Source organism: Polistes canadensis, unplaced genomic scaffold (assembly GCF_001313835.1).
Source record: "Polistes canadensis isolate GaletaPanama2010 unplaced genomic scaffold, ASM131383v1 scaffold_244, whole genome shotgun sequence".
Classification (NCBI taxonomy): Eukaryota; Metazoa; Arthropoda; class Insecta; order Hymenoptera; family Vespidae; genus Polistes; species Polistes canadensis.
This window is the reverse complement of record NW_014569791.1, coordinates 222,870-237,085: the sequence shown is the minus strand read 5'-3', so window position 1 is coordinate 237,085 and position 14,216 is coordinate 222,870. Positions and strand designations below refer to the sequence as shown.

The window sequence follows — 14,216 nt, the reverse complement described above, 5'->3', positions numbered from 1 at the left end:
GTGTATTTGCTCTTTTTAAATATGAGTAATTGGCAGGCAGGTAGCATACTTCTCTGAGCGAATGAGAAAACTTTAATTTTAAGTAGGTAGGATCCAGGAAAGGCACGAGGTTGCTTCCACTCCAGAGTGGAATTTTCGCCTCCTGGTTTATACAGAATTGTTACAAATTTATATTATTTCATTCTATTATGCTTGTGCTTTGTAAACTTATTTTGTGACTCTTCTGTAATCTTCATTATGTATCATGAGATTCAAAGGAATTTGCAACGATTTGAAAGATTTATTTCTATTTCGATTCTATTTCGAACAAGATAGAGTCGAACGAATTAGCAAATACTTTGATGAATTTGATACTTAGTTTTAAGTATTACAATATTAGCATTTCGCACAATCGCGATTTTTCTCAATTAGAAATATTTGATATAATTCAATAAAAGGAATGAATGAAATATGAAAATACTGCAAGAAAATGCATAACATTTATTGCATTATTTATTTTAATTCTATTTTATTTTTTGACATTAAAAGTGCGATGTGTTATTAGGTCATCGATAATTATCTGCTTGGACATTCGTTTAATTGTGCTCGTGTATATGTCAATGAACTCTAAGTTCATTGATAGTTCACGAGCTTTACTAATAAACAGAAAATGTAAATTAATTTTTTAATAATTGAGAATTAAAATCATAAAATAATGCAAAGTAATTTGCAAAAGTAGTATGAAAGATCTTATCTCTTTCGCACGTAGAAAATGTCCAATGCAGTTTTCAGGGAATGAAGAAAGAAGAGGCTAAATGCCGAAGAGGCTAATGCCGAAGAGGCTAATGCCGAAGAGGCCCCCACAAATTTGTGGTATCAAGTGGGCAACTACATAGACTATTGAGCTATTTTCAAAGGTTCAACATCAAGTTTGAACCTATCGAGAATAGTTCTCTAGTCATATTTTATATTTTATTATTTTACTTACTTGCTCGTCATTAATTTGTAGTTGTATTTGGAGATGATGGTCCATTCCATCTCCTTGGCACATCAAATCTGTGTCTAAATTGTCCAAAAGGTGCATAAGTTTTTAATTAGTTAGACTCAAAAATATTAAAATTCTCTCATATTATTAAATTTTGAAGTTTAATTAATGTTCAGTAAATATTACAGTCATTTCTTTTTTCTTGTTTCTTTTTTAAGATATTTTACTATGATTGTATTTTATTAAATTTGCAATTTTTCTTTTGTATATATAACGTTGTTTAAAAGTATTTTATAATAATTAATTGGATATTATTTTTATTAGTAACTTATCATAATATTTGTACTTTTCCTTTTTCCTAATTAATTGTATTTTTTAATTTAAAATCACGCGTTTAAATTTTATTTTATTTTACAAACGGTAAATAAAGATTGGATAAAAATAAATAGGGAATTCAAATGAAAAATGCATCTGTCAATTGGACCACTTATATGCTAGGCTATTTTATCACTTGATTGTATGATTAATATATTTTGCTTTTTGTTACAGGTGATCATCGTTGGATTGAACAACAAACCTTTTATATTCTTTTTTGTTTGAGGCTCTTAAATTGCTTCATTTTTAAATATTTATATAATTGCATTTCTGAAGGCACACACTTGTTTATACACTAAAAATTAAATAGAATTATTTATGAATCTATTACAATTTTTAATTATACTATATATACTATCAAAGAATTTGTCATATACTATTATTTACTATGAAAGAATATACAGATATTCTTTGAGATATTGTACCGTTTTTTAATAGTTCTTTTATATACTCCTGTTTTTTTTTGTCATTGGTTGAGCTCTGTTTTATTGTCAGTTTTGAATATTTATTCCTTTCGAGTAATTAACAATTTTTGTATTGCACTAATACATTCTACTTATATTACAGTAAAATTTTGCTCTCGAACAGAAGTTTAATTGTACTCCTTATTGTTTTGTTTAGTTTTTTTTTATTTTTAGTACTCGACAAATGTTTGGCTTTATGCATTTTTTTTTTTTTTGAATGTATTTGAACTGCACAGATTGTAGTATGTAGTGTCACACATGTTTTTTTATGTACCATTAGTCCCCCTTTATATTTTAACCCCTTTGAAAGGGGTAAAGGGTATCACCCCTTTACACATAAAAAAGGGGTAGCTGTTAAAAAAGGGTGTTGCAGCTGGAAAAGTATAGGCCTATGTATCTAGACTTATTATATCTAAATAATTTTTTTTATTATATATAATTAAGTGTCTGATGTAATAGTCTATATTTTTTATTGCATTTTATGTTTCGCTGTAATTGATAGAGAGAAAAATATGTTTATTAATATTAGATTTATAATACATTATTTATTCTAGATAAAGCTGCGGGCCAATATTTTTTCTTACTTATAGTCAAAATTCACCGGGCCACACCCCTTTAGCGGTGAGATTTGGAATATCTGTTCAGGGCATGCTCCGTCTCATAGCCAATACAAATCTTTCCGTAGAGGATACCGTCTCTCTCTTATACTCTTGACGGAGGATCTACTCCCAGGGATAGGGAGATAGGTTTCCATGATTGGTCAGGGTAACGCAGTCTACCAACAGCTACGCTGCTGTTTAAAAGGGGTTGTTCAGTTCTCCGTTGGCAGTCGGTGCTTTTAGATCGTAGTATATCTTTTCATCAATCAGTGAGCACGTATTGTTGAAGCGCTCTTAGATAATATGAGTTTTAATGGATTTAAGATTAGTAAGTATTTATATCGGTGTTTTATGGTTTTCATAAAAATTATTTTTATTATTATTTAAAGTAAATATTAAAATAGATCATTTTTATTTTATCTTTATATTATATTTATTTTTTATACTATTTTTCCTAATATTACTTCTATATATTTATATTTTTAATTTTTAATTTTTATCTGTTTAATTATTACTACGTGTTTCAATGCAAGTTTCTATAAACATTTATAAACATAGTTCTAACATATAGTATGAGATTAAGAATGTTACTATCCATTACAGAAGAATAATTTTCCACCCCTTTGATATAAAATTCTATAGGGTACCCTTATTGTAGGTAAACCCTTTTTTAGGCACCCCTTTTTTAAGATATCCCTTTTTGAGAGTATCTTTTTTCAACTTTTAGAGACTACTTTTTGAAACACCAGAGATTTTACCTGTTCTATTTGGACCCAAAAATATTATTATTTTTCTTTATAAATATCTGTATTATAGAGAATAAATAAATTCTCCTGCTTTAAAAGAGTATGTGCTAGAGTTAAAAAGCATGAATTAAATTGAGCTTTATTTTCATTTGATGCTAGAGGCATGATAAAGGGTGGAGCTTACTTTCCCTTCCCTTTTGCATCTGGTATAAGAAGAAACTAAAGGGTAGGCAGTCTTATGTAGAAGTTGAAAGAGGGTACTTTGCTTGAATGGCAGCATCGTTATTCTCATTTAAACCACATCTATTATTTAATAGTATATGAAATAAATACTTTTGTAAGCTTTTAAATATATTTTTTATGTAGGAACGAAGTATTAAAAAAAATAGATGAGAATATATGTGCTGAAGTGAAAGTGAGATTGCATTATATTTAGTACTACAAACTGTGATATGTGTAAAATGAAAGATATGGGCTGTGTTTTAAAAGTGATATTAGTCTTTATTCTTTTTTGTAAATAATGATAAAGCCATTTATTCATATTTTGAGATATTTAAGGGTTTGCGTTTGAATGATGATTAATGATTTTTTACAATATAATTTTATTACAAATAATAAAATATGTAATTATGATTGTGAAATTTAAAATTTCATATGTATCCAAAATCTCCTATGATAACATTATTGCAAGCATCGTTGATCTTCCTTATTGACTTCTTACAGTATGGTGTTAATTCCTAAAAATACTGCAAGATGTCGCGGTAGAGAATATTTATTGTTTTATGGTGTCATGTTTAATCAGAATTTTGAAAAAAATCAATTTTTTGTAGCTTTTAATAATATTACTTTTTGAGAATATACTTTGAAAATTTTAAGCCAAAATATGACAAATATTATTTATTTTATGCCTTTTTTTGGCGGTACATAATATACGTATGTAAATACTTGCACACTGTAAAATAATTATATTATTAATTTAACAAATAAAAGTACAAATTCAAAGATTCATATATTCTTAAAGAAATTAATTGTAATGAATAATAATTTCATATATATCTTATCATAAATAAAATTTTCGGCGAAATCAAAGGCGAAAATGTTTTCAATATAGTTTTAGAGGGTTGAAATCCTGAGAGTACAGATAAACGCGAATAAATCTATTTTTCTGTCTACCCCTGGAATCGTTTCTCCAAAAGCCCGCTTACCTTTGTTCGATGTTTCAGAACTTGGAGTCGTTTTCGATAAAGTCTGCGCGCTAACCAAAGGCGTGTTTGCATTTCTCTCTCCCTTTGGGACATCGTCTCTGGCGCGCAATTCCGAAAAGCCGATTTCAATTCCGTTTCCTTCTATAGGGAAAAAGAAATCTCGAATGACAGACATGGTTCAAAGAGAGATAGAGCAAAAAATACGAAAAAAGAGAGAGAAACCGAGGGTGAGTTCACCCTGGGATTAGAAGAATCGCGTATACAGGAGCCGCAACATGCGCGACTATCCCAAGAACACCCTACATCTTTGAGAGTCCCATTGCATCGATCCTTTTTCAACCGCCTTCTTTGCTTATCTCAACTTGTTCTGTGATGTTAAGGAACCCATGGATCGGTAAGTGAGAAAAATATTGTAGTCATTTTTTGGGATAGATTTTCAGCCTTATATTTTATTCAGTTTAAAAGATTCAGTTTACAAAATTCAGTTCGGATGATTCGATTATTTTCATATTATTCTTCTTATCTTATTGCCATTATTATTATTATTAAGAGAATATGTTCGAGAAACGAATATAAAGAGAAATTCGAATTCTCATTGAGATTTCTTCGTGTGTAACGTTGCTAGGTGGTATAACGATGAGCTTCGTTTCCGTCTCCGGTCTTCACAATTTCTGCCCCGTCAATTCCATTCTTCCGCGGTCTGACTCCGTATGTCTTGCTTCTTTTACGTCCTAGACATGAACGAAAAGCTCAGAAATTCTAGTTAAGCGAAGCTCACGTTCTCAATGTATCTGAGTATTAAAAAGATTAATTTCTTAGAAATTTTGTTCATTCATTAAAAATGATTTAGAAGAATTTCGACGGTTCAAATTTGTTCAATTCGAAAATATAAGTAACAGTTGAGTAAGGACAAGAAATACTGTCGATTCTGTACGGGTAACCAAGAACAGAATTTTTCCTACAAAAAAAAAGAAAGGAAAAGGTTTTATGAGCGACAAGGAATAACCGAAGGGTTGACTTTTCTCTTTCTCTCTCTCTTTTTTTGCTCTAGGATACAGAAGTTGCTTCTCGTTCGATATTTTTCATTCCTCGTGTACAACGCATAAACACATTTTTATATGACACAGGAGTTGATGTATCTTTCCCTCTCTGGGATCTGGTTCTCGGTTGGAATAGAAGCCTTTGTCCAGGGTGCTGTCCATGCTTTTTGATATTCCGGCGGCGCCTTCGTCCTTTCGGGACGTTCCATCCTTGCCACCCTCGATTTCTCTTTCTTGCTTTTCCTTCCATTCCCACCCTTGCATATGTCCTCAAAGATCGTCGTCCTCCATCAATACTTTTTTTCCCCGAAGAAAATATCATTCCTTCGACTAGAGATAAATTCGAAAAAAGGGTTTTCACAAGAATCGCGATTCGTGAATTTAATGGTAGGAAAGGATGGATGGATGATCCAATTCGATCCCTTTTACCCTTTTCTAAAGTAACGCGTATCTAAAAGGAGAGAACCATTCGGCTTGCTTTGTCGCTAAAAGATTCCTTGAGTTTTCTCTCTTTGTATCCACGGGGTGGTGGGCTATTTTAGCGCCCAGAGAACAGACCCGGCCAATAAAAACTTTACAACTTCGTAATGAATGCAAGAAATAATTATCTCATGAATACATTAGTTTTATTATCTCTCGACACGGACGAGGACCGTAAAAGAGGCATTGGATATCTCGACCCTTCCCGTCTTACTTATGTTCTTCTCTTCTCACCCACCCCCCCTTCCTTCCTTCCTTTCTCCCACCTTATTTCTCTCTTTGTCTATCTTTTTCTTTTCTTTTTTCTTTCTCATTCTCACGATCGATATCCATCCTCCTCTTCGTTCGATAATTCTCCGATCTCGCGATGCCTACAACCATCTACCCCGCTTGCTTTGGGGAAGGAGAAGAATGGAAAGCTTTTCAATAATCTCGCAGCGTCAGCCGAGAGATCGAAGGACGCCCGATAACCTCGACTTCGAACGCTATAAACCCCATTAGTCTTGCTACCTCGAACAATAATATCGCTTTTAAATTTGATCTCGTTGACGATGGTAGACGTAGATACTGATAGATCGCGGGAAAAGGAGGAACGGGGTTAAAGAGCAAGGAGGAGGGAGTGGGGGTGGGGGGAGGCGTTGGAGGTATAGTATAGTATAGTATACTACTCGCATTTACGTCATTTATCGTAGAAATTTCCTTCGTTTGGCTATATCAGTAGAAAACCCTTTATGTGAATACTGCGAGATGCGAGGAGATGGTTGAGAAAAAGTGGGTGGGAGGGTGAGTGAGTGAGAGAAAGAGAAAGAGAAAGAAAATAAAAGAAGAGGAGGGCGAGCACAGGGCTCCTGACACAGAGTGATTGATCGTTGCCTCGCGACACCCCCCCCGTCTTACTTCTAGAGTGGATAAAGGGGTGGAAAAAGGAGTGGAAACCCTTTCACGCTTTCACGGATCAGTCACAGGATCACGTTTTCAGCCCAACCTTCTCGTTTCCTCGGCCTCGAAGTTCGCCTTCAAGCAAGCTCGACTCCTTTCGTACAAGGCACATGCATCACCCAGTGTCCTACCGACGACTTTCATCCCCGTTACTTTTTCTCTCTCATGAGATCGCATCTTCAAGATTGAGACCATAATGTTTTTCCTATATAATATTCATTTTAACTAGGTGATATTATTTTAAGGTTGTTCTTCTTACATAATTTAATGATCAATTATATAGGAGATATTGTTCATAAAATAATTGAAGATCATCCCCTTTCTTTATTGAGATCCATTCTATTTTCTCGTTCGTTTATGTGGCGCATGTTTCTCCGGAAGCTGGAACAGAGGCGACGGCGTCTCATACATCAGGACACCTAATTCTTCCTTTCGTTTAAGTGTAACTCTTATATCTTATCCATTTAGAAGTTCTCCATTTTGCTGCTTTCAGCCAACCAACCGGGCTGTCGCTATTAAAACCGACGAGCCACATCGTCGTGTCATTGATAGCCTTTACTACTTCTATTACTTCTCTCTCTTTCTCTCTCTTTCTCTCTCTTTTTCTAAGTTCGAAGCTAACGAACGAAAAGGGTTTCGATGAACGTCGATAAAGCCGAAAGCAACGTCAAGGAAATCGTTTTCCTTGCGTTTCAAGTAAAACATTTTCTATCGTTCTCGATACGTCAAAGTTTCTAACAATAAGATCAATTTATGAAATCGATACTGTACTGCTATCGATATATTCTAATGAAAAAAAAAGACAACAACATTTTTTTCAATCATTCTTATCAATGATTGTTGCATACACTTTTTGTTTCGCGCTTGAAATTGTTGTTTGTATTCAATGTTATGCGGTTGTTTCGTATTTCCATTGCCGTCTCCTGCAAGTTCTTCTCGATCGATATTTCCCCGTTTCTTCTTCACCACTCAAATAACGTGCTACTCAACAAACCTTTTTCACTTTTCGTTTCGGTTGAAAATTTTCGGTACCCTCCTGAAAGAAGTTTTACTTCAATATCAACGTGGGTAAGATCGATTTGTGGAATATAATAGGTGGAATCGTAATAGAAAGAATAGCTTTTAGTCGAATGACGATTTCGTCGAATCAGCTATGAAGAGGAGGCACACGGATACATAAGACGAAATTGGATATTGCTGTTAAATATTTGAAAAAGCTTCGATCTGGAGGATTTGGTTGATATCCCATGGGAATACCGACTTTTCCCACAATTTTTACCATTGACCCTTTTCGATTTAGAACGGACAATTAGTAAAAGAGCTTTTTTTTTCACTTTAATATTTGTCGTAGGATAGGTGATATGATTATTTATGTAACACGCATACCTTGCTTTTCATACTTGCCGTTTGGGATATTAACAAAAATAAGCGTACGTGCGATCGTGTCAGATAAATTACGCGGGCATCTCGTTTGTGTAACGTTGCTGCATATAAATAATCGATAAAACCTTTAATGGCCAGAAGCGATACCGAAACGTTTGCTGCTCTTTCGACCTCTTGCTCTCCTAGTACTATATTTAATGTTATAGCGTTGCCGATAATTTAATAAAATATATTGCCCGAGATAGGTTGCAAAACATATTTATATACATATATATATAAGTATATATATATGTGTGCGCGCGTGCGCGTGTTTTTAGATAAATGTGTTCGTATATTACAGACATATCATTTTTACATCCAGAATAAGTTTAACTTCAAACAAAACAATTCGATAATTCCATATAAGAAAATTGATAATTCATGAGTGAACGTGTATTTTCGCGACAGGGAACGAACACATAGGCATTGGTCGAAATAAAATTTAAAATTGAACATCCTGCAGAATGTAAGGATCAAAGTTCTTACGTCGGTCTCCATCTTGACTCCAGATCGGTAGAATGTGTTTTTTTTTCCCCCGCGCCCTCGGATACGTCACATGAATAAAAAATATCCTTCAAAGTTGCCAACCCCAATCTTCAAACGGACGAGACCCACCCCCTTATCTCGAGCAATCGTGGAAAGGTAGGTAGTTTCAAGTTCTAAGGAATTGGGAAATCGAAAAGGTCTTTTTTCTTTTTTTTGGACATTTACATGAAATAGGCCATACTGTATTGAAGAAATTTTATAGAAAAAAAGAAAAATATTCAAATTAAAAGACCATTCGGTATTTTCAAATCGAAAAGTCGAGGATACATCGATTTCGGCCAGTGCCATCGATAGCTTCTTTTCCTGGAAGCTAACCCTAATATATTGGATCGAGTTTACGAAGGGATGGAGTCACGTTGTGCCAAAAGAGAGAGAGAGAGAGAGAAGGTGGATGGATGCTTCGCAGGAAGGGTCTTACTCGAAGCGTTACGGGTCATAAACCATCCTCGCTTTCTGAAATCGGTTTCTAACTCGCGCTTGCGTTCATCTAAGAAACACGCGCGTATTTTCCGCGCACGGTGTCTTATTTTGCCTTTTTACTCGCTCTGGGGTTCCGATTCTGTTCGATAATACTTGTTTACTTCTTTCTATCCACTTTCAAACTAATAGAATCTTCAATTTTCACAAAATTCAATCATTTTATTCTTAGTTACTGTATCGTTTTTCTTTCCATACATTATTTTCGATATCCAACAAACACATGAGTTGCTTTTTGATTTAATTGACAAAAAAAAATACACAATGTTGGCAAGTATTTAAGGGAGGGATGACACGCAAGATTGCAACCCTTATGATTTTTTAACCGTGAACCGTTTTCACGGACTTATGATGTACCACCACTCTCGTCTCGGGTACAATGTTATTTTAGAGGGCTGATTCGAGAACTTTCGTTTTTTTTTTTTTTTATGAATCCACCAGAAATAACTATGTTTCCCCCATAGAGTTCGATTCTCGAGTATGTACCTTATGTTGTTATCCCGGCGTTGTAATACTTTGCCTCGTGATCGAATTCTCTTGGAAAATATGTTTTCTACGCAAGATAAAATTTTCGCAAAATGTTTTATCTCATTCTCGATCGGAGTCGTCGAATGGAAAAATAAACGGCTTGCCTTCCTCTTAAATTTTGACAACGTGAAGACATTTTTTACTTATACACCTACTACTACATTTTTATATAAATAGATTTTTAATGATATTTTTAATAAGAATTAGAATAATGAAATTTGGGCTTTTAGTTTCATAGTAGTAGATGGTACGTAAGAAATTCGTCGAATATTCCGATATCTCAGGATGCTCTCGAGAACTGTCTCGGTTTAATGTATGTCTCTTATAGAGGGAGGGTTGCGTTTGATTCATTTCACCCCTGAGGGTGCCCACCTCTTACAGCAGGGTGAATTCGCCACGCGTATCACCGGGGATGATTTCTTTTTTTTTTTTTTTTCAAGTCAAACGCATTTTCCTCGTAGTTGCGCGAATCCACCCTGGAAGACTTTACATGGCCGTTATAAGCTAACGCACTTCATTTAAAGATCGTCGAACGACGAAAAGTCTCGGATGAAAGAAAAAAAAAAAATAAAGGGAAAAAGGTCCATTTTCGTTTTCTCTTTTTCTTTTTTTTTTTTTCTTTTCTATCACTCCCTTATGTTCTTGTCCTCGTTTTTTTTTTTTTATGGACCGACTTCATATAACTATACATATATACTCTTATATGTATCGAATAAGCGAGGGTGGACTTTACAATCGTAGGGGTTGCGTCTTTTTCACGCTCGACGTGACTCGCGGCTTTTCGCCGTGGTTTTTTCATTCGATTGAGTTATTCGCTCGACAACTCAGTAAGGGAGGAGGAGGAGAAGGAAGACGGGAAAACGGTGAGGGGTGTGTTAGTGTCCTCGCTTTTTAAAAATGTTTTCCCTTTTATCGAGAGTTAAAGTAAAAGAAAATATGTGTTATCGAAATAAAGAGAAGAGGTATCGAATCGGTATCGATTCGATGAACGTATCGATAAGGAAAGGTGGATTACACTTTGTCAGTTTAACGCGAAGGAAAGATCCGTCCCTTTTTTAGACGGGCCGGTTGTGTTCTTCTTCGTTGTTGAAGAAGGAATCAGTAAGGTGTATTATCGAGATCGCGTTTGAGATCGTGGCCGATCGATGGATCTTCTTCCTTCAGTCGCGTTGCTTTGCCCTTTCAATTCTGGCCGATTTGGTTCGATCTCTTTTACGACGAGAAAGAAATCGGTCTCTGCAGTGCAAGGGAAAAGAAGAGAATCCTGGCTTCTCCGGGCATGTGGCAAATTGCTGAACGTTCTTCGTTCTGGAGGGGACTCGTAAGAGAAAGGTGGAGGAGTATGAGTAGGAGGAGAAGGAGGAGGAGGAGGACAACGAAAGAGTGAGGGAGATAGAAAGTTGGTGTTCGCGAAGGAAGAAGAGACAGTGGGTAATCTGTGATTCAAAGAGAACGATCCATCTTGCAACATGCCAGGATTCAATCGTCGGCATTTGTTTGTGAAATCAGTCCCGTAGGAATCCTCCTCCCTCTTTCAACGTTTCTCGTTCTTCTCCGTTTTCGCCTTCGTTTTCGCCAGACTTGACACTTTTGTGATCCCCGATGAACAGAGGTGTTTTATTCTTCAAAATTCGATTTAAAACAACGGGAAGGTATGATGTGTGTCGCGTGAATTATTTTTAATTTGACGAAATGTAAATGTAAAGGAGTAGTGTATTACAAAGGCGAGAAATTATAGAGGGAGGAGGAACGCATGATCGGAGTCCAAGAAGGGGCTAATAAGGACATATATATTTATTCGGATAGGCGGGGGKGGGATTTTATGTTCCTTTTCCTTTTTTTTTCTTTAGCAACCAGATGAGTGAGAAGGAGACCGAACCGTTGGCTTAGCATTTGGAAAAAAAAGCAGGGATAGATTCGTGCGTCTGATCCGTCGTGCCAGATCCCATAAAATGACCCCGAGCACGATCCATACCGATCGAGTAGCCCTCCTCGAAACAGCAGTATCGCACGAGAGGCTACCCCTAGCTAAATTATTGCTCTCCTTACATATTCCTACATAGCGTAGCGGAATTGGGGCCACCGGCGAATAAACTCGTGCCCTTTTCGATTCGATTGGAAAAAGGAGACACCGAACGACCAGGCAGGGTTGGTGTACGAGCTACAAAAAAAAACAGAAAACACATTCGAACGTATCTCCAAGCTTTCGTTCTCTTTTTTCTTTAGATGTTTCATGTTCTATACTCGATCAACAACAGCAGTCGAATGAATGCTCTCTTCTCTGTGCTTTTTTTTTTTATGAACCATTCGCTAGAGTTGCGTTCATCATTGTGTCGATACGTTTAAATTATTTTCCCTATCTTCTCTCGTCCATTCTATGAATTTCTTTTTTACTCTGACAATAAGTAAATTTATTAATTGCGTGAATAAATTTAATATTCTAATTGTAAACATATTTACTATATTTCCATCATATATTAACGAATCTAAACGAATATTATTCTTCCTCCAGTGGCCTCGAACCGTAATGATAAGCAAGATATCGATATCCTTGTATTAATTGTGCTGCTACATTAGTCCCATGGCATGCGAATAGTAACATGTTCCTTGGTTTAACCATTAAGGCGAATCTCATGAACGTCATCGAGTATAACGTAAGGGCTGAAAAATATAAGATAAACAATATATTTCTGGTAAATTAAAGAGGATTGTATTACTTTTTTTCCCCTCCCCACCTTCTCATTCTCTTATTTTCCTTTTTCTTTTTTTTTTCTTCTTCTTCGTCATTTTTAGAAACGCGGTCGTTATACGAAACTTCTTCGTCGCGATTATTACGAGACTCGTCGAAGAGAATTCTTCGAAATGATGAGTTAGTGTTCGAACTTACCCAAAGTCATCTTGCCGCTAATGATCCTTGGATGCTTTTGCGTGTCTGCTATAGCTGCTATAGGTATCATCCAGTTGAATACCGGTCCCCAGAAATGTGTACTTAAAGAGTAGTTCAATAATAAAGATCGAAGAAAACGATAAATGCAACGTAGCTAAACTAGCACGAACGAATTCGTTCTCGTTTTTACAAAATCTATATTTTGATTTTTAGAACGAAAACACGCACACCAAAGTTATTATTTTCTGTTAATGATTGAGCATGCGATCTGACATAATGAAAACTTTCCACAATAATGCATTTAATTCGTGTTCATGGTCACGTGAATTAAATCATTATTTAAGTGACGACTACGTTAAAAATATGATACATTTGGTGTATATCCTTTATTCGTTTAATTATTTAAGGTTATAATAATTAAAGTCCCAAATAATATATACCTACCTCATTAAATAATCTTTAGTCTCTTTGCTGAACAATAATTTGTATTTTTTGTTGACCATGATGAACAGAATATAGGAATTTATTATACAAAGTTAAGTATTTTTAGTATTTTTCATACAACAATCTAAATGAAAGTATGAAGAATCATAAAAGCGAAGTAGGACGATACAAAACTTCGATATTTAATCACTTCGAGAAATTAATAATGATTTATCGAAACATACAAAAAACTAACTCGTCGAAGCTTCTTATCTTCGAGTGCTGCTTCATAAAGGGAAGAAAAAAAGAAATGAATAGCCTTGATTACGATAACAATTGCACGATATTAAAGCGATAAGTATATCAAAGAAAAGCGAACGCACTTTTCTTTATGACTGACAATGAAACATAGGAAACGAAAGGATGCTTGAAACGCTACTACTGGCTCAATATTGCCAGAAAACTGTTATCTCGAGTTCGAGATCTTTCACTGACAATGAAATGTCAAAGAGATAACGAAAGATATGAAGCTCAAAGAGAGATAACGCGTTGCAATAAATTTTTTTAGCCAACATGTTATGTTTCTTACCGTGTATTAAATTTAAAAAGAATAAAACGAATTTATTTCTTTATTATTTTTTTTATATATTAACAAACATCTCACACAATCCGAGTTATATTAATTGCTATAACTTAAATAATAAATATTCCAAGAGCATAATTATATATATATACTATAAAAATTCCACTTCTAATATATATGTAATACATTATGTAGGGTAAATTTTGCTGAATGACCTTTGCTAGCATCATGACGGATTTGTGAATCCTCTTTTCACGCATAATTTATCGTTCAATTGATCGCTCAGCTTTTATTTATCTTCTTTTTTCTTTTCATTTTTTTTTTTTTATCGGCATGCGTTTCTCTTAGTTCGTTGGATTCACGCAAACTTCTTTCCCCTATTCCCTTATAATAAATGCACAGGTTATTATTTCGCGCGTATAATATTGATGGCGTTATGAATGTTGCATGGAGGGGTACGTGTCGTCCTGAGCATAGCTCGCAGGGGGTGGAAACCAGCTAGAGAACCTTGGAGGGAAGAAGATGAGATACTGGTAGG

At 35.0% G+C, this 14,216-nt stretch overlaps 1 protein-coding gene across 1 annotated transcript; it reads right to left on the bottom strand.

Moving 5' to 3' along the window:
- Positions 1 to 12,282: 12,282 nt before the first annotated feature.
- On the bottom strand, positions 12,283 to 13,175 carry LOC106790529 (mitochondrial pyruvate carrier 1-like). Its single transcript, XM_014755505.1, has 3 exons — positions 13,117 to 13,175; positions 12,673 to 12,773; positions 12,283 to 12,446 (listed from the first exon to the last, which is right to left on the bottom strand). Exons 1-3 carry the CDS (start codon positions 13,173 to 13,175, stop codon positions 12,283 to 12,285), a joined length of 324 nt encoding a protein of 107 aa, XP_014610991.1.
- Between the last annotated feature and the right edge of the window lie 1,041 nt (positions 13,176 to 14,216).